This window comes from Kryptolebias marmoratus, linkage group LG13, assembly GCF_001649575.2.
Source record: "Kryptolebias marmoratus isolate JLee-2015 linkage group LG13, ASM164957v2, whole genome shotgun sequence".
Classification (NCBI taxonomy): Eukaryota; Metazoa; Chordata; class Actinopteri; order Cyprinodontiformes; family Rivulidae; genus Kryptolebias; species Kryptolebias marmoratus.
The window spans coordinates 14,996,311-15,017,015 of record NC_051442.1 but is presented as its reverse complement, the minus strand read 5'-3'; the positions used below and the strand labels follow the sequence as shown (position 1 = coordinate 15,017,015).

General features: G+C 38.5%; 1 protein-coding gene across 3 annotated transcripts; it reads left to right on the top strand.

Moving 5' to 3' along the window:
- Nucleotides 1-1,622: 1,622 nt before the first annotated feature.
- LOC108248262 (phospholipase D1-like) lies at nt 1,623-17,846 on the top strand. 3 transcript variants are annotated; one of them, XM_037979150.1, is made up of 26 exons: nt 1,623-1,745; nt 3,763-3,798; nt 4,712-4,765; nt 4,861-4,959; nt 6,624-6,784; nt 6,860-6,966; nt 7,866-8,008; nt 8,159-8,273; nt 8,605-8,670; nt 8,757-8,815; nt 8,923-9,162; nt 10,369-10,512; nt 10,610-10,693; nt 10,839-10,917; nt 11,027-11,137; nt 11,223-11,583; nt 11,669-11,787; nt 12,014-12,127; nt 12,988-13,095; nt 13,727-13,812; nt 13,970-14,083; nt 14,529-14,575; nt 14,806-14,940; nt 15,779-15,932; nt 16,564-16,633; nt 16,790-17,846. In XM_037979150.1, the coding sequence occupies exons 3-26, from the start codon at nt 4,719-4,721 to the stop codon at nt 17,012-17,014; spliced, it is 2,988 nt and encodes a 995-aa protein (XP_037835078.1). In that variant the 5' UTR covers nt 1,623-1,745; nt 3,763-3,798; nt 4,712-4,718; the 3' UTR covers nt 17,015-17,846. The 3 variants fall into 3 exon arrangements, with proteins under 3 accessions (XP_037835078.1, XP_017292411.1, XP_037835077.1); XM_017436922.3 differs by having other exon boundaries at nt 16,564-16,678; XM_037979149.1 differs by lacking the exon at nt 1,623-1,745 and having other exon boundaries at nt 3,662-3,798; nt 16,564-16,678.
- Nucleotides 17,847-20,705: the final 2,859 nt, after the last annotated feature.

The following is a 20,705-nucleotide window of genomic DNA, read 5'->3' as shown; positions in this document are numbered from 1 at the left end:
TATTTAACTATATCTGGGCCACTAACACTCAGGGGTAAAAGTGTTTTCTGACTATATTTCTTACTCACTTTAGTACTTTCGTCAGCAACTTATGCAGTAAGCTGTTTTTTTTTTATTTCTTCAATTTATTGTTTTATAGACTAAACTTTACATTCACACTTGCCTTAATCAGACACAATGTATTGGAACCACTATAAATATTTAAACAAGCATAAGAAAATCTTTCCCTTTGTGCTGTTTTTTTTGTTTTGTTTTGTTTTGGGTTTTTTTTGCACAAAATCAATATATTGTATTTGTACTTTTGAAATTTAATCAAGAGAACCTAAAATAAAACAATCTATTTCCTGTAAAATATGTGTATATTTATTAATATGTTGAGAATTATGTCCCTTTCATTATACCTAAAACATAAGATTCATCTTAAAATTAAACCTTATTTACTTTGACTACTATAATAAAGTCAATGTTTTTTTTTTCTCATAGAGGAGGTCACAGCTGTCATCTAAATATTGAGTAAATCACACTAATTAGATGTCATTGGATCCCTTCAGGCTGGCATCTGGGGAGACATTTGTTTGAGCCCTTCCTGACCCGTTGTTGCAGGGTTCACTGCTGCAACACTGGGGGGTGCACTGCCACTGTAGCCTGAGTGCTGCTGCCGCGTGCCGATGTGGTTGTTTCACACAAATATTTAGTCAGGTGGCAGGAAAAATGAACGGAAATACCAATGTACAGGTTTGCCCAGTGTTACTTCACCAGGCAATGATCAAATGTTAAAGCTGGTCGGTGTGCAGTCAAAGTACAAGTGACTTTGGTTCTTAGAGTAATAAAAGGCCTAGAATTTCTTGAAGGAACAGATATCGCTGGCTGCCCTTTGCGCTCATATTTTGTGAATAACTCTCAGCCGCTATCACACCCAGTATTATACACAGAGCTAAAATGTTATAGCCAGCGACAATAACTACACATAAACCGGTTTGTGTGTGAGCAGTAGAGTATGTAAATCTCCCTACTAAAACATGCAAACAAGTAAAATTAAAAACAAACATAACTTACTAGGTTGAGTTTGGTCACTTCGTCACCTCCTTCGGCCTTCATCAGGCAAACAAGTTTTGTTGTGTGCTGATCCAGTTTGTTTTTGAGGCTCTGCTGCAGACAGATTATAGTTATTCTCCTGAATTCCTCCTTGATCTGTATGGGGGGGGAATGAATGATAAGTAGAAATACTTCAGAAAAAAAGAATGTCCCAACAAAAAGAAGTTATTGGTTAATTAAATGTGGGATATGTTCAGGATGTATTTAAATGATGGAATAGAAAATTCCTCTTTCAATGAACTAAAAAACAAAGAATGCTGATTTGTTTTCCAAGTTTAACATTGGCACAAGTGCATTCCAAGTACACTATTCCCTGATGTAAAGTTTCACACCAGTATGACATTTCAGAGAAAAAAATAGTTTTATAAGCCTGACAAACAATGTAAAATGGGCCCAAGTTTAGCTAGCCTTGTCTGAAGGAAGACTTTTGCTTTTTTCTTTGTACTCCATGCTTTATGACCAGACAACCTGTACACCTGCTGGGATCTGCATTCCTGTCAGGTAAGTAGTGTAGTGTGCAAAATATTTCTTCAGCAAGTGTTTCAAAATACTTCAAGAAGGCATTCTGAAAATGCTTTACTTGTGTACGCCTTCATTTTCCTGAGCCTTTTTTCCTGATAAAGCAGCTCTACTGTATGTCATATGAAAAGGTAGGTACTTTAAAATTACTTGTTCAAGTTTGTGACTGAAATTGAAACTCTGAGGGTTGTAGCAGAATAATGGTGCCTGATGAACTAAGTGTAGGTTCATTGGTGGACGAGTCCTAGAAAGACTGGTTTCACTGATGTGTTAAAAGTGACAAATGCCTGGGTCTTAACTAGTTTTACAGTGTCTTTGACCTCATCTGTTAAAGTTAGAGTGAAGAACTGGTAATCAAAATCTTTGTTCATGTATATAACAATAAAATGCCCTCAACGTTGAAAATGATCCCGTGCTAAAAGTTCGTCTACTGTGTCAGGGATTCTATCTGGTAGGGATAACCTGAGTTTCTCAAGAATAATTTGAAGTCTAGAAGGAGCAGACATCATTTTAAAATAGGGCAACCAGATCTGGAAATTAAAAAAACACAACTTCACTTTATGAGATAATTTGATTTCTGCAAGCTGCTGAGCAGACATCGGTGTTCTGAATGAAAAGCCTGATGTTAGTTGGTACCAAAAACCGTACCTTGAACTCTTCGACTTCCTCATCTTCACAGCTGAACAAGACAATCCTGTTTTTGTTTGTTTTCTAGACGCGAACAGTAACAGTTTTGTAAAAATTAATAATGAAAAAAGAACCTGAGAGTTTATAGTTTTCTTTTAAACTGAAGAGACTATTTTCAAACATGATTTTTTTTTGCACTGTCACTGTCAGAGGGCGAAAACAGTACATCGCCCACACAGTAACATTCCTAAGAACTTGTTTTGGTAAGTCCGGTTAAATCAGGGCTTTCCAATCTACTTTGAGTTAGATAAGCTTTGCTTTTCCCACAGTTCAAATAGTAATATTTTGTGTTGTGTACACAGAAAGACAACAAAAACAACAAAACAAAGTATATCAGTAACTTAAATGCATCTTTCTGACGCTTGTTGATTTGTGTAGTTCTCACCTTGCTGCTGTATTTTCAGATATTAATTTTTCTAACGCATTTAGCTGTAATTGCTTCTTTCATGCTTAAGAGAAAAGTCAAGTGACACCATGATTGTGTGCAGAGGAGTAGGCGGAGCTTAGAGCTCCACATCCCTAGTGCACAGACTCTGGTTCCAAAAATACAACACCGTAGCTCCCATAAACCAGATCCTGCTGGCTTCAGTTCCCAAAACGAGAGAAACTCGATCAAATATTCCTAATTCATGTCATTGTGTAAAACCATAAACAGCAGATCAACCAATCTGATACCTGAAATTGGCTCGGAAATTGGCTATTTGATAAAAAATGCTGTGTTATAACCAAGCCAATTTACAACAAGCCTGGGTTAAATTATCTACCCACAAAATGGGTTCAAATGACTAACTTATGGAACTGGAGCTAGTAAAAAGCTCAGTTAAAAAGAACAATCCTAAACCTGTTTTATTAGATTATTAGATAATTACAACATGTGCTGGCGCTGCCGTTATTAGTGCCAGCTAGCTAGCAAGCTAGAAAGCACCATAAGGCTTTTAAACTCAAAGTCACTGTCTTGCGCAAACTAAAATTGTTAATAAAGCCAACCAGATTAAATATCCTAGGAGATTTTTTTTATTTTTTATTATTTAACCATTGTATTACCTTCTAAAACAGATGTCCAGTCAGGTCAAATTTGGTCAACTTGTGACCTAAAATGGCAGACTGCAAAGAAGTGACACAAGTCATCTACAACCAAACCACTGGGTTAAACCTTTTGGCCCAATATTTGATCAAAGCAACCCAACCTATGAGCCAACAGCGGCTGAAATGTGTAAAGTGTCACATAGTAGGTGTCGACTAGTGAGGTTCTGAAGTTGTTCAGCCAATCGGCGTGCATAGAGCCGATTTACTGAGTAGGATTCTGATGAAGTCTTCTGGTAAGACTGGTTAGTCGAGCGTTTTCAAAATCTTTTGACTGAGACCCCAGTTTCAACATGTGAAAATGCCCCAGGGCTTTCTGTGCCTTTTAAAGGTTGGTAAGAATTAAACTTCAGTTTCTCTGTTCTATGCTTGGAACAGGTGTTTGCACTGAACTGTGGCTGAACGTGAACTTGAGTAAGTACAGTTTTTAAAAAGTTATATTCCTCTTTTTTGTGTTGTTGCAGTGATGGCAGACTTAACAGCGGGTTTTACAACCTGACAATAACAAACACACAGAGACTGTGATTGTTATTGTGAAACCACAGTCACTTTAGTAGCATAATGTGTTGTAGTTTAGTAGACGGAGGTGTAGTTTTTTGTCGAGCGAGGCGTTGTAGGAAACCAAGGGCAGGGTGGAGATGAGAAAACTTAGCATTTTCAGCCCTCGCACCACAACTAGCCTTTTTTATCCAGTGTGTGAATTACTCTTAGCAGCTAAAAATGTTTTCTCAGCTGTATGAAACAAATGTTTTTGTCTTCAGATTCATGTGCGAGCTTTACAAAACTCTGAGATAGAGATTGGGCGCAGCATAATCAACACCTCCATAACATCTCTATTCAAAGGCAAAAGCTTTTTCCTCACAGCTGTAAAACCCTTTTAAATGCACAATGAAACATTGCATTTTAGACAATATTTCAAAAAAATACAAAGCAAAACGAAACCCCATGGCGTCCCTGAGGTCATGAGGTGAGTCAGCATTTTTGCTCTCATTATGTTTATGACAAATGCTCAGCTGTCTGTTGCTTTTACTTTTTCTTTGGCATTTGTTTTGCTTAAGCACTACTCTTATGGGTTTACAGTACATAAGCTAAAATATGAAGTCCCCCCAAAATATTTTAGACATAATAAATTAAAAAAATAATTAAATCAGTATCGTGATGATTGTACATTTAAGAAAACATTAGCTTTGCCCAGAGAAAGACTTTTGCCCTTTTCTTCATACTCCATGCTTTATGACTGATGTCACCGCTGATAAGTAACTAACTACTGATAACTACTTGACAGAACTTCATTTTGAAACTAAGCAGACTATCCCTCTAACTTAAGGAACCAAATGGACAAAATTGCAACTGAACTGGCACTCAAAACCACAGGCCATCAGTAAGAGAACATTTTTACCTTTTTTTTTTATTTAAATCCTCTTTAGGATGTTCATCTTTTATCATCACAAGAAACTCCTGTTTCACTATTTCCAGGCTGTCAGTATTTTCGTCAAGTGATGTTCCAGGCTCCTTCAAGCATGAAGACCCTCTTAGTACAACCTGTACACCTGCTGGTAATTGCGACCCTGTCAGGTGAGTAGTGCAATGTGAAAAATATTTCTTCCGCAAGTGTCCGCAAATACTTCAAGAACGCATTCTGAATGAGTACACCTGCACTTCTCTGAGCCTTACTTTCTGATAAGGCAGCTCTACTGTTCGTCATATGAAAAGGTAGGTGCTGAAGTTAGAGTGAAGAACTGGTGATCAAAATCTTTGTTCATGTACATAACAGTAAAATGCCCTCAATGTTGAAAATGATCCTGTGCTAAAAGTTCGTCTACTGTGTCAGGGATTCTATCTGGTAGGGATAACTTGAGTTTCTCGCGAATGATTTGTAGTCAAGACGGCGCAGACAAAATTACAAAATGGGGCAACCAGAGCTGGCTGCCCAGCAGCTTGAAAAAATAATTTTTGCAAGCTGCTGAGCAGACATCGGTGTTCTGAATGAAAATCCTGATGTTAGTTGGTACCATAAACTGTACCTTGAAGAGAAAAGTGAAGTGACACCATGATTGTGTGCAGTGGAGTAGGCGGAGCTTAGAGCTCCACATCCCTAGTGCACAGACTCTGGTTCCAAAAATACAACACCGTAGCTCCCATAAACCAGATCCTGCTGGCTTCAGTTACCAAAACGAGGGAGTGCAGAGACACTCGGTCTAGTATTCCTAATTCATGTCATTGTGTAAAACCATAAACGGCAGATCAACCGATCTGATACCTGGAATTGGTTCATTACATCCATGCGATAAAAAATGTTGTTTTAAAAACAGCCCAGCACTGGGTCAAATTTAAACTTAGTCATCTTTTTAAGTCCAAGATAACTGAACCCAACCTTAGCAGGTTGCTTTCTTTCAAAGTAATCTAGCAGCCAAAAATTAAGTTCTTCCAGAAGGGCTAAATATTTTAATTCTTATATTTCACTTGGAATCACATTCAGTTATGATGGAGGATGTCAGCTTCTACGTGTCAGTTTCCAAAACACGATTTTCAGCTCATGTGAAATAGCATTTTAAAGCTGCTATGTGTTTTATCTTCATGGAATCAAGTGAGAACACTTTAATAGCCTTCGTGACATATGTTTATGTTTTTGTTTCCTCGAGAAGAAGACAATCCAAGTGATTGATCTTTCAGTTTCTAAAGATGTCCATCTGTATCCACAGAGCTGTCCATTTAAAGTGGACTTGTTACCGCCGCCAAGGAGGTTCTGTTTTCAGTTGTGTCTGTTTGTCTGTCTGTCTGTTTGCAAGATAACTAATAATGAACAGATTTGGATTAAATTTTCAATAAATGTTGGAGTTTGATGGTGATCCAGATTGTTAGATTCTAGTTAGACTTGTGTTTCTGCTTAAACCTGGGATCCAACATGAAGAGGCCTAAACTACCTCAAATCTCTCGCTATCTTAGAGTCATACATATTTGGACATAATAAAAATGATCTGGTCTTAACCATGTTCTAAAATAATTCAAATTTAACCTCAAGTGGACAAAAACACACAACAGAGACCACAATGTCCTTACATAAAAAGAAAATCGATACGGCACAACAGTAATTTTATCCCACATTTAGTGATTTTAAGCTCACAGATCCATTAGAAGAGTCTCTGAGGGTACAAAGAGACTGGCCTTAGTGTCACATCTGTTTAATCTACAATGTTTAGTTTTTGTGTTACATAAATTCTGGACTTGTTTTTGCCAAGGGAGGCTGGTTCGTCCGCCAACAGTGCAATGGCCATTCAGGAGGATGGGATCAAGCCAGCGGCTGCAAGCTCAGCTGCACAAAGTCAAGGCGGAGGAAAGGGCTTTTGGGACATCATCATCAAGAAAAAAGATGAGATAGACGCCCTCATCTTAGAAAACCGTAAGGAAGAGTATCATAAATATAGATGCAACATAAAAGCTGTTCACTGAGACTAAATTCGAACAATCTCTTTAGAACAATCTTTCCGTTCGATTCATCACCTCAAAAATCGGCCCTTCATAATGCTCAATACTCCCATTACCTGCGAAATGACCAATGTTGAGAAGAAACCTGATGCATTGGTATGTCATTTCTTCACTTATCTACACTTCAAATGTATGGTTCATTATTTACAGGGTGGTTATAATGCTACAACTAAATGTGAAAACACATTTATTGTTAAATCTAATTTTTTGTTGCCTTTACTCTGTTAAAATGGCTTCATGTCACACTGAATGTACAGTTAATAATGAAATGACAGATTAAACTGCGCTGTGTGAGTTAACTGTCAGGCCTTCATGCTTTCTCTGAGCTCTGTTGGAGCGTAGTTTTCACTTTGGGTGTAGAGCAGATGGAGAGTCATTCTATTTGAAGGTTGTTATCACTGGGATTTAAAGATGCAGCAGGGATGCAAAGTCAAGACAATCAAAGCCGATTCAAGATGTGGTGAGACTGGACAATGGAAAAGGAGCTTTAGTGTTAAATTCCTGGAGCCTAATACAACAAAATGTTTCTGTGATCAATAGCTCGTTTTATTTCTATACATTTCCATACGACTAATCATAATAATAATTATAGACTCTTAGTTATTTAGTTTGAAAGTACAGCAGAAACACATGCTGCCATTTATGGTTATATTGAAACAGCTGAAACAGTTTGATATATCTTTCCATCTTTCCTTTCCTGAGTATAGCCAAGACTCAGAAACATGAGTTTGAACTGAATCCAAAATAATGTCAGTTTAAATTGTTGTAATCAGCACATTTAGTTTATGCAGGTTGAAAACAAGTAACCACGGGTTTAAGTATGGGTGTTTTACTGATTTTAACTAACACATTTGTGGTTGAAGTTTAAATTCTTGTATTTGTTATCTAAGCTTTAAAAAGTGCAGACTAAAATAACCATGAAGTCATGCAAGATATTTTTTTTTAGTTTGTGGCATTAAAAGCCAGTTCATATCATTCTAACAATATGCTTCCAGGACGATGAAGACACCTTGTACACATTCGATATAACGCACGGTCAGTTCCACTGGACGGTGAAGAAGAAGTACAAGCACTTTCAGGAGCTGCAGCGAGACCTTCACTTTCACAGGTTGCTGCTTCCCTTTCAGCGCTTTGACAGGTTGGTGTGTCTGTTTATCTCAGTCATGCAAATCAGCTTCTGGCTCCGAGGGATGTGCATTTTGAAATCTGAGCGATGAGCTGCTTTGAGCTTTTAATGTCAGATCCTTTAAGAGCTGATCATTTGGAATATTCAACATTTTTTTCAAAGGTTTAACATGAATGTGCAGCGGCGGAGGAGCATACTAGAGGAAATGCCCAGCCTACAGGCCCCAGGAAAGACCAAAAGAATCTCCATGAGAGGGGCCCCAGAATGTCACGATTCTGTAAGAAGTGTTTAACATAAAACAAGAAGACTATTGTTCCTGTTAAATTGGGCCTATTTGTTCACTGTGTCATTATTCTTTCACATATTTGGTGACACATGAAACAGGTAAATGTAGAAGAACTCTTGTTCTTTTCCATAACTAAGTTTTTGTAATTAAATTTCATGATTAAATGCTAAATGCTTTTGAAAAGAAACACCAAAACATGGAGACTTTCTGCCTTTTCTTGGGAACTTTAACATTGCAAGTAATTTTTTATAGAACTTCCATTATACTGAATAATAAACTTATTTGTTTATATCTATTTTTTTATCCTACTTTTTGTGTACAGAAACATCTTGAGGAGTACCTGAATTGTGTGCTGAAGAAAACATTTTGCAAAAAAACCAGCTGCTTGGTAATCAAACAATTAACAATTAAACAATTGATGAATAAGTTGTTATACAGGGCCGTGTGACGTGATTACATTTTGTCCTTTTTCAGATGGAATTCCTCTGTGTCAGCCGACTTTCCTTCATCCCAGATCTGGGACCCAAAGGCTTGTAAGTAACACACTTAAGGCGAATGTGTGTGAGCGAAAGAAACCCACCTAAAGCGACTAAAGTACACGATTAAGACTCATTCTAATGAGTGTTTGGATTTGTCTCAGGGAGGGACCTGTCATCAAGAGGTCTGGTGGTTACCATACCAGTAATCTGCAATGCATCAGCAACAATACGTGCTGCTTCCTCTGGCTGCATCGTTGGATGGTGGTGAAGGACTCCTTTCTCATGTTCATTAACCGAGACAATTCCACTATCAATGGTGTGATGCTCTTTGACCAGGAGTTTAAAGTGGATCCAGTTGACACGAACAACCATCATGGAATCTGCATAAAGAACACAGCAAGGTGGGTCCACTCCGGCTTGTTTGTTCACTAAAGAGGTCCCAGAGCTAGACCACTGCTGGGACTAGAGCTAGTTTCTTATAGAAAAAAAAAAAAACAGTTAAGAACCAGTTTGGTTTTTTACAGCCAGAGAGCCAATTTGGAGTCATGTCAATAAACGTGTCTTTCTGGAAAAGATCACAGATCAGGGAGACACTTTAGTTATTCCTGCAAACACATGGCTCAACCAAACAACATCATTTGGCTTGTCATTAGTCTAACCTTTACGAAGACTTTTGCCTCTTTCTCTGTAGTCTGTGCTCTATGACTGTTGTCACAGCTGATAAGATACTAATTATTAAATGCTATTAGACAGAACATCACTTCAAAGATGACTGGACTATCACTTTAACTATGTCACCTGTGCTTAAAGAAGGCTATGAGCTCCTCTTATTCCACAGGAAACATGACTTTTTATTAATGACAGAGCAAAGTATTTTGTCTTAAAGCTATAACAGAGGTCAAATTAAGCAATTTTTCAATGGTTTTGATCTGAATTTTTATGCTTCTAACAGTTTCTGCATCATTTAATGGTTGAGTAACAATAACCGTCAAACAAACTCGTCAGAATTTTTGTAAAAATTGTGTTAGAAAACAGTAAATATTCCACAGCTTTGTTTACAACTAAATTTGGTGAACAGTAGTTTGGAACATCTCGTCACAGCTCATTTGCATCTGAACTCAGCCCCAACTTTTTGGTAGCAAATGATGTAGTGGTTGTTTTTATCATAGATGAAAGATATAAACAAAAAATATCCAATCAAAACCTGGAAAAAAGGCATATTTTGACAGATGCTTTGGCTTTAAATTAAGCAGAGTATAAGTGAAAAAAAAACAGGATTTTTAAACATGGCATTCACAACATTTGCATTGGTTGCTGTTCTCCATGAGATCACCTCCAGCTTCTGAAAAAAATGTTGTTGTTTTTTTGCTCTCATCCGGCAAAGAATTGGTGCTGAGATAGCACTGTTTTTTTTTGTTGTTGTTGTTTGTAGAGCGCGAGCGATGTTGGAAACTGAATGAGCGTTTGCTAAATCAGCTCTGGCTCCAATTTAGCACTGGAACTTATTTAGTTAGTAAAATCAACACCTTTGTGTTCACATAAGTACTGAGTTCTCATTTTACCGTCTAACTTCAATTTGTGACACATCCCTGTTTGGTTTTGATCAGGAGTTTGGTAATACAGTGCAGCAGCGATGAACAAAAAGACTGGTGGAGCCAGGAAATCAACAAGATGGCAGAAGCGTGTGACTTTCTCAAAGAGCAGCGCTTTGGTGGATTTGCTCCTCCACGGGCGAACACGCTCACTAAATGGTCAGTTTGATAACCTGCTGCTATTTCCAATAACTGCAACAACAACCAGTTTTAGCCTTCATTTAAGCGCTTTGTGGTTTATTGATTTTTATTTAAGGTATGTGAATGGAAGTGGCTACTTTGCAGACCTGGCTGATGCTCTTGAGAACGCCAAGGAGGAGATTTTCATCACTGATTGGTGGTGAGAACCAGAAGGATTCAGATCAGCTTATTTGCCAACATATTTATCTATATAACTTCAACAACAATTTTTCTTTGCTCATTTTACAGTGAAGTTTTTCCATAAAAGTAATGTCAAAATAGATTTCTGTTAATATTTCTGCCAGGCTCAGTCCTAAAGTGTTCCTAAAGAGGCCGGCAAACAAAAAGGAATGGAGGCTGGATAAAATCCTTCAAAAGAAAGCAGTATGGATTCCTTCATTTCTGATAAGAACCTTAACCATTTACTAATTTCATATAAAAAGTGCTTTTTTGTTTTTTTTACATTAACATTGTCCTACATCTTTTTCTGCAGGAGGAAGGAGTCAAAGTATTTGTCCTGCTATACAGAGAGGTGACGTATGCCCTTAGCATCAATAGTGACTACAGCAAGAGAGCTCTAAGGAAAAAGCATCGAAACATCAAGGTCTGTAATACTTATTTACAGAAAGCTGAATTCCAGATGATAATAGAGGCCCCAATCTCTTTTTTACACTCTTCTGATCCACCAGGTGATCCGACATCCTGACCATATTTTGTCTGGGGTGGTCTTCTGGGCTCACCATGAAAAGATGGTGGCCATCGACCAATCCGTAGCCTTTGTCGGGGGGATCGATCTGACGCTTGGGAGGTGGGACGACAATGAGTACCGGCTGACGGACCTGGGCTCTACAGAGGAGTCGAACGGCGTAACTGAGGAACAGCCAGACAAAGGTTGCCTCTGTTGTCAAACGGATGCCTCTGACACCAGACCAAACAGTCAACCAAAATGGAGTTCAAAACATCTGGCTGATAACACTAAACTGTGGCTTGGTAAAGATTACAACAACTTTGTTGAAAAAGACTGGTTCAAACCAGACAAGCCGTTTGAAGGTACATTATCTGGACTTCAGTCATGTGCAAACCCTGAGAGTCTTTAAACACTGGGATGAATGGATCGTGGTTGTTGTCCTTTTAGAAAACGTCGACCGCACTAAAGTTCCTCGCATACCGTGGCGTGACCTGTCCGCAGCTGTTCATGGCAGAGCTGCCAGGGATGTGGCCCGACACTTCATCCAGCGCTGGAACTTGAACAAGGTGACTCACAAAGTGTTCTGTTATGAAAAAAAAAGTGCTTTGAACGTATGTCTAAATGTGCTCAAACGTACAGCGTAATATTTCTAACAGCCCCATTGTTTGTGTGATATTAGTGATTAGTGGAAACAGAAATGAGTTGATGGTTTAAGAAGCTACGGCGCATCTTGATGGAAGTGTCTACAGCAGTGAAAAAACACAATGCATTAATTGCTCTTGTCTTCTTTAGCTCTCAAAAAGGAAGTACAGGAATGACTCCTTCCCATACCTTGTTCCCAAGTCTAACTCCACTGCCGACTCACTGCCATACACTGTAACCGGCTCTAGCAAGGCCAAAGTTCAGGTATTTCATCCCACACACACACACACACACACACACACACACAGAAATTGCATATGAAATCAATATCTGTGCAAAATAAATAAATAAATTTGGACTTTGATTTGGGAAACCTATGAATGCTGTGTATTCAAACATTTTCCCCTCTGAATACGAAAAGCAGGGTGAAATGGTAAAGTCGGTGGAATTTATTGTTGACCAAGTATCTGAGCCAGGTGACATCAGTGAAACAAGATGTTGCCTGCAATATAGCAGATGATGCAAAGGTAGTAGACATACATCAGTTAGCGACAGCTGGAATTCCAAGATCAGTTTCCGCGGATTTTGATCTGTTCTGCTCTGTTTTTACAGTCTGCGTTGGGACAGGAGCAGGTGTGCTCCATTTTGCGTGTCAGCTAAGTGTCTTTACAGGTTGTTTAAAAAAGATTTAATTTTAGCTCGCAGAAAAAAAAATACTTATTCTTATTGATTGTAGTGCCTATATCATGAAACAAGAGTACCGCCGACAGTACAAAATACGACTGTCAGAAAATTGTCAGAGTAATCAGAATCAACGACAATCCTAGAGACGTGTGTAGAGTTGGAGCACAGACAAGGTTTTCACAAAGGGTTCACCTGCGACCTTGATACTTTACCCCATGACCTTGAAATCAACAGGGATCATCCTTGACCTCTGAGGTGTCCAGCTGTGCAGTTTGACATTCCTGTGTTAAAGGGTTATCAATAAGGACAGGCATACGGGTGGACAGACAGCGCCTTACATAACCCGTCCCGTCTTAGGACAGGGGTATAAAAATACAGAAAGGGGAAAAATGTGCATCTACTGACAGAAGTTGTGACATTTGAATGTGTTATTTCCACAGGTGTTGCGCTCTTTTTCTGACTGGTTACCAAAAATGAAGGTGGAGCTCTCGATCAAGGAGGCCTACATAGACACTATTGAGAAGAGTGAGCACTACATCTACATCGAGGTAATTCAGCAGAGCTTTCTGTGATAACATTAATACCAATAAAGGGCAGTTGTGGTTCGTTCCTTTACGTGATGTTTGCTTCATCACCATTGGTAAATTACCGCTCGCCGTCAAAAGGCAAATGTGGACAATTATGTTTTTGCCCGTGTCTGTGTCTGTGCATGAGGGCACATGTCCTCATGTGTTTGTCTTTCCAAAATACGTCATGAATGAAACTTTCAGGAAATGCTCACTGCATGTACCGACACCATTCATTATGTTTTGGAGCCAACCCATTTCAGAATGGCTGCCACAGCTACAACACAAAAATGGCTGTAATTTAGTTAGTTTTACAGATATTGAGGTAAAATTCAATGTGGTCATAGTCATTCACAGCACATACGTACATGAGACTGCGCATAGTGTTCCAGGTTTGAGCAAAAGGTAAATTCTCAACTAAATATGATTATCGTCTAAATGTTTGGCTTAAAAGGAGACAGGCGAAAGGACAAATCTTCATTTCACATCTGTGTAAGATTTTCAGGCCCGATTGAAAAGTTTTTTCCATCAACGCTCCCGTGCTTGCCAGCTTCCTGTCTACTCTGACTTCATCTCATACTGAGTCACCATCTGCCTCCCTCTCTGCCCTTAGAACCAGTTCTTCATCACCTGTGCCGACGGGGTCATCGAAAATGAGATTGGCGATGTGATTGTGAAGCGAATTCTGCGCGCTCATAGGTGGGATCGGGCAGATTTGATTTCATTGTTAGCGTGTTTGTGAACCTGTTAGGTTAGCTAGAACACAACTGGATATTTAGTGAAAGAAATCATTTGAATTTTAAGATAATGGTGAAATAGTATGCATGGAAGTAGTGATCGTTGTGTGTTGCTGCAGAGAGCAGAAGAAGTTCAGGGTGTTCGTGGTGATTCCTCTGTCTCCTGGTTTCGAGGGAGACATTAAAACAGCAAGCGGAAATGCCGCTAGGACAATTCTGCACTACACCTACAGGTGAGAGTCCTAACCTGCCATTATCAGTCTGCTCTCAGTCCGAAGAACAGAAATAGCAGCTTTAACTAGTGACGACCTGTTTCCGGTCAGTGTGAAGGTCTGTATCTGTATGATTTATCACTCTGTTTATGATTCTGTTCAAATTTGTTTATTTATAGAAAAAAATAAAGAAACTGATTATGCTCTTTAAATGCATGTTACACAGTCTCATAGATTTATCTTCTGAATGTAAAAATATAAACGTTTAACCAAGTTGAACTGAGTCATGTTATTTGGACCGTGGTGCTTTATAACAACAGTGCTTTAGAGTTACGTATTTTTTCAGATAATTGTTGGAAATTACTGAGATTATGACATTAATTTTGGTAGTTAATTTTCTTTAAAGTGTGATTTGTTTTACGGCTCCCTCAAATATAAAACTACTTGATTATTTTTAATGTTTAAGGACAATTAACCGTGGAAAGGCGTCCATCCTGTCACGGCTTAGTGAACGTAAGTTTTCTGTTCCTACCAGCTACTCCTTTACTGTTCACCAGACTCTTTCTTTCTCTCTCTGTCACTCCTTCAAATAAAGGCTTCCAGTGCTTGGTATCTGCTTACCGTGCCATTCTCCGACTTCTTTTTGGATCTTTCTTTTAAGGAGCTCACACATATGCGAGAAATTCCTAACAGAAATATTAAACTATCCTCTGTGAATAATCTCGTTCCGATCTGCCCATCAGAGATAGAGAACTGGACGGAGTACATCACTTTCTGTGGTCTCAGAACACACTCCAAGCTCTCCGGGAAGCTCGTCACAGAGCAGATCTACGTTCACAGCAAGACCCTGATTGCTGACGACCGCCGCTACATCATTGGTGAGCTCATTTAAGGTTGCACCTCACTGGGGTGAGAATGTTTGGAAAACAACATTTATGAGGGAGTTTACAGGATGTCTTGTGACGTCTGAGTCACAGAGGCTCAGTTTTGCTGTTTTAACAAACAAATTTTCTCTCAAAATAGTCACAGAATCATCTTGAACCCATCTTTGACTCCTTCATGGAGGATCTCCTTTAACAGAAAATACCTGAGGCAAATGTTCAGGTCTAAAAACCCAGCTGATGGTAAAGAATAACGGGTGAAAAACTGATCCAGATCTGCCTAATCATGTTTCAAAAGTGTGTTCCAGCGGATTAAATCATAAACTTGGCTGAAAGTCTAAAACTGACTGAGGTATAGACATGTTTGGGTTTTCTAAGGCCAGTTGACTGTGCTGGCCATGTTGAGTTAACTGAAAATGTTAAACGGCTGAAAAGGTATACAGATAACAATAAATTTGTTGGTATTCTTTTGTCAAAGACAAAATCAAAGCACAATTGTTACTGTAATGACTTGAAACTGACAAAAGTAACAATAAGAAAAGAAATGACTGAAAATCAATTAATAAGAATCAGTCATTGCTTTTGACTTTTGATGCAAAAGATTTCAAAAAACAAATGACTGAAACCTGCCTTGAGAAATCTAGAAAAGACCATAGGATCATGTTAAACTAAGGTGTATCCTGTAATCAGCATCGTCAGTCTGCGTGTTTAAAGAGTGAAAAGTAGTCACAGTGCACAGCAATGAGTTGGTGCTCGAAAACAGAACAAACTTGGAAAGCTATACCTTTTAAAGGGACAGATATAAAAGGTTTGTACTGTCCACTGGGTGTTATAGGATCAGCAAACATCAATGATCGCAGCATGCTGGGCAATCGAGACACCGAGCTCGCGGTGCTTGTGGAGGACGAAGAGAGGGTCCCATCCGTCATGGGAGGACAGGAGTACGAAGCAGGACCCCTCACTCTCGCTCTGCGCAAAGAGTGCTTCAGGTCAGGGCAAACTGAGGCTCCTTTTATATTGTTTTTCAGGCTTAAAAAACAACTCCTTCTCAGAAATGTCATACAGGTGTGAAAAAAATGCTACATTCGCTGATATTAACCTCAATATAATCTATCAGTCCACCTGATTGGTGCATCCTCGGTCCTCGGACTGATACATTCACCAGCCTCAGCACTAGAGTTAGACCGATTAATCGGCCGACCAATTTAATCGGACGATATTCACCACTTTTAAAACATCATCAATTGGCTATGCCTGTACATACGTAATCAATTACCAAGCAGGGAAATGAAGATGCAGCTACTACAACCAGCTTACTTAGCCCACAATTTAGTTTTTTTCAGGAGAGAATGGTTTTCTCTGTATGGCTATCTATACATTTTAAGTGTACAAATTCTTCTAAGGGTTGTTAAATATGACATTTTTGAGAAAGTGTGTTTTATAAGCCCGGGAAACTGGGCCAAACTACATTATCCTCCATGTTCTGGGACTGATAACAGGGTTGAGAAGGGACTGACTATTGATAACTATTTGAAAATAACATGACTTCAAAAAGGCCATACTATCCCCTTTAAATTTGAGGCCTGTATTGATTTAAACATTTTTCTCTGCTTGCAACAGTGTTCTTCTTGGTGCAAACGATGAACCCAGAATCGATATAGATGATCCGATCAGTGATGCCTTCTTCGGGGTATGGCAAAAAACGACTGAACTTAACACTGAAATTTACGAGAAGGTATAAACTGCAGCAAACCGCGCATCTTCGTCATCTTGGACGTTGGTTTTCCTCACCTTTCTTTCCATTGTTCTTTCCCTCCACCGTTGTGCGGTGTTGCTTCTGTCACAGGTCTTTAAATGCCCTCCCTGCGACAATGTCCACAACATGCAGCAGCTGAGGGAGTACAATGACGAGAAACCCCTTTCGGAAACAGACTCGGAGCAGGCAGAAGAGGAGCTGAAGGCAGTTCGAGGGCTGCTGGTCCACTTTCCCTTAAACTACCTGTGTGAGGAAAATCTGCTGCCTCCATTGATCTGTAAAGAAGGCATGGCTCCTTCAACTGTCTGGACATAATGAGGTGATATAATGTGTCTGACACAGCTCCCATTGACTGCTGAAACATACAGCCTGAGGCGTTAGCAAAGGCTAGGATTTCAGGAGTTTTCGATGTTTTGTTTCTTTTTTAATCAACCACCGCCCTGAAAGACAAGGGATTGGGTTATTGTCTCCGTGTATCTGTTCGATTGAGTCTGTTAGCAAAATATCACACGAATTACTGGATGGCTTTTAAAGACACTCTCGAAAAGTAGTCATTGAACGGACGTCTACAACCAATTAATGGGGGGAGTCAAACCGGATTCAAGATGGCCACCACAGCCAATTGAGAATAGCAAATAGAAAAGTGGCTATAACTCAGTCAGATTTAACAGATACTGAGAGAAATTTGGTGTGGTAGTACCTGAGAGTCGTCCTAACTGCATAGTCCGAGTGCTAAAAGATCTTTGTTTAAACTGTTGCATGCAAGGTGGCAGGTGATATGCATTCAGTGTATGTATTCAATTCGTTACTTAATGATATATAACAAATTTTAGCAAATATTAACAGCTTTTGTGATAACCTCGCCTGTGCTCCAACTCCACACACATGTATTCAGGATTGTTGAGTGAGGGAACTCATGCTTTGGATTTAAATTACTCTCTTGTTAAAGATGTCAAAGCATAAGCAATTTGTTTATTTTTGCTTTTGCTCCTGCTTCTTTTATTCTTTTTTTGTATTTTTTTTTATTTTATTTTGAACGGACAACATTAGCAAGGGCCCATGTGAGACTGGAAACAGGATGTTAATGTAGGTTTTGGAAAGATGACCTTATTGTGTTTTGTACAATAAAAAAGGTACAGATTCCAGACAACTTGTGATGATTTCCTGATGCGCACATCACTGTCATGAACACATTCATATTCTAAAACGAAAAAGCGTGAACTTGTTGAACCCACAGTTTGAGAAAACTGTTGTATAATCTTTTGACGGATCCCCGCCGGTCGACAACACTGCCTCGTTGGTTTCAAACTCCAACCGACAGGCGCCTCACATGAACACTGCCTCTCTACGTGCAGCAGCTTCTCACAGAGGAGCCGGTTCAACCATCTGTGTTTGAACACTGTACTCTGCTGGTTTCAAAGATAGTCACACTTTTCTTTGGAAGACAGTAAATCACACTCTTCAGTCCAAGAAGCTGGGGATTTGACCGCATTTTTTACCTGACAATGAATATTTTAAAGACTAATTTGTTTTAGATGAGCAGAAATGCCTTTATGATTCTGACAAGTGACTTTACACTGTTTTTATTATGAACTTTATTTGTTTTTCCCACTAATATCTGGTATTCACCGTCCATTTTTAAATGTATTTAATGACTTTTATTGTATATTAGCACTGTCAAACCTTTATCAAAGACCAACCAGGTTCATCTAATCAGTTGTTACCCACTACAATAAACTGAGAACCGATCTTCTCACATCACTTCCAGCAAAAGTGTCTTGAATCATTAAAAAGCATCTGGCTGCTAATATTTGCATTTGGCTAAAACTACCAAAGCCAGGGCGCTGCAACCTAAAAAGAGCCATGTCAGCCCTTTTCCCCACTAAATAAAATTTGTCCAGAGCCAAAAAACCTGTTTGAAGATTGAAATAAAGATAAAAAAAATTGGTATAACACAACTCTGTATTAAGTTTTATATAATGCCACATATAAAAAACTTCTTAACTGGTACTAAGAACTAAAAGAAAACATGTTGTTTATACCACATTTGATAAAATTTACCCACTGAGTTATGGCGTTCTTACTTTAACTGAGGAAAATGAATAATCACCCCCACTTTGAAATAATAAAGCATTTTGGTAAATTAATTAAGTATAACAATTGGATCAGTTTGTGACTCTGAATCTGTTAAAAAAAACTGATCCCCTAATTAATGTTTCTATGAAAGACAGACTTCACTTCTAATTCTCACTAATCTAAGAATTAGTCATGTGCAAAACTTCACATTGTTTTCGGTGAAAGACCATAATGTACGCCTGGAAGTTAACTTAAAGAAGAGGTAAACCGGCTACCAACGAACTGATGTTATCCTCTTGTTTTAACTTATTCCATAACAGAAACTTCACTCACATATTGCAGAAGACTGGACAATAGAACTGCTACAATTAGCAATTATAAAATGATCTTTTTCCTCATTTTCATGTTATTTTTGGTCACCGGTTGCAGATCCCTGACCTAAGCAGACAACACAACCCCATTACTGACATATATATCTGTGTGACGGGCCAGGAGATCATAATAATGTCACCTCAGAGTTCAAACCCAACCCCACCACACTCAATGAGTGACTGTACTAACGGCACAATAGTAGCAATAAAAGCAGCCTAATAGTTTGCACTTTTACTAAAAAATTTTCTTTCTTGGGTTCCTATTCCCATTTCACTCCTCCGGTTGAGTAATGCTAACAAAAAAAACTCAATACAGTTAGCTGTCTGTGATAAAGCACCTACTTCATCACTGACTTAGAAGGCATTTTTAAGAGTTTTCTTTTTAAACCAGTATTGTTTCACCTTCATATTTTCCCCTTCTTTTTATTTATACAGAGAAACAGATTGTAGGTCAGCCAAACTTGAGTTTTTAGTGTTAATAGGCTGAAAGCAAAACCGGTCCACCTGTTTGTTTGTTTTTTTTACGCCCAACCATCTTGAACATGAGCCAGTGAAGACAGGGGATTTGATTGATTCATCATCACCAAAATCGGGCTTAGAAACAGTTTATGTTTCATTCTGATTGGGAGCTTAAATCAGATGTTTTTTCATCCATCACAAAGGGCCCCTGGGTTGGTGCCCAGGTTGCCCCTATAGTAGAAGGATAGTTTCATCAGATAAATCCTAACAGGGTGACTTCAGGGTTACATGTGTTTCAGCTGAACAGGCCGAAGCTGGCAGACAGCTGCGTAGGTCCAGAGCCACTGTTATTTTATTTTTCTGCAGGTAATTTGTCCCTGATGAAGCACCGTATCCCTTCAAGAGCAGAAAACACTTGAGGAGTGCTTGTGTGCAGCCAATCATCAGGACAAGCCCACTGGACTCATCAGGGCTAGAAGTTGGAGGGGTATGTATGGCAGGCCGTTGTGACATATAATCAAACCGCACTCATCTCTCCACTGTTTGAGAGTTCAACAACAAAACAGAGGAAATTAAATTCATACTAGTCTGACCTGACATTAGAATTATCCTAAATAACATTCTCACCAATAAATATTTCAAAGTCTCCTTAATATAGATTGTATTACAGAAAAAGAAGTCATTTTTCCATTTATCCTTTTAATAAATATTTTTATTACATTGCTGCTACCCATCATTCTGTTTGTTGATGTTTGAAATGGCTCTTTACTAAATATGGTACTGGAGATTTTTCTAAGAATATTACTACTTAAAATATATCTTATTTTTATTACTTTAAACTAAATTAAAGAAATCTGGAATAGATTTTGTTGTTGATGATGATATCTAAAACTACATGTGCTGGTCATAAAATTAGAATATCATGAAAAAGTAGATTGATTTCAGAAATTCCATTTAAAAAGTGAAACTTGTATATTATATTCATACATTACATACAAACTCATATATTTCAAATGTTTATTTCGTTTAATTTTGATGATTACAAATGACAACAAATGAAAATCTCAAATTCATCATATCAGAAAATTAGAATCTTGTGA

Bases quoted from the DNA above. Each gene is read 5' to 3' on its own strand.
- LOC108248262 (XM_017436922.3), top strand. From the start codon at position 4,719: ATGGACAAAATTGCAACTGAACTGGCACTCAAAACCACAGGCCATCA. The intron at 4,766-4,860 runs GTAAGAGAACAT...CACTATTTCCAG, and splicing joins CTCAAAACCACAGGCCATCA to GCTGTCAGTATTTTCGTCAA. The intron at 6,967-7,865 runs GTATGTCATTTC...ATATGCTTCCAG, and splicing joins AGAAGAAACCTGATGCATTG to GACGATGAAGACACCTTGTA.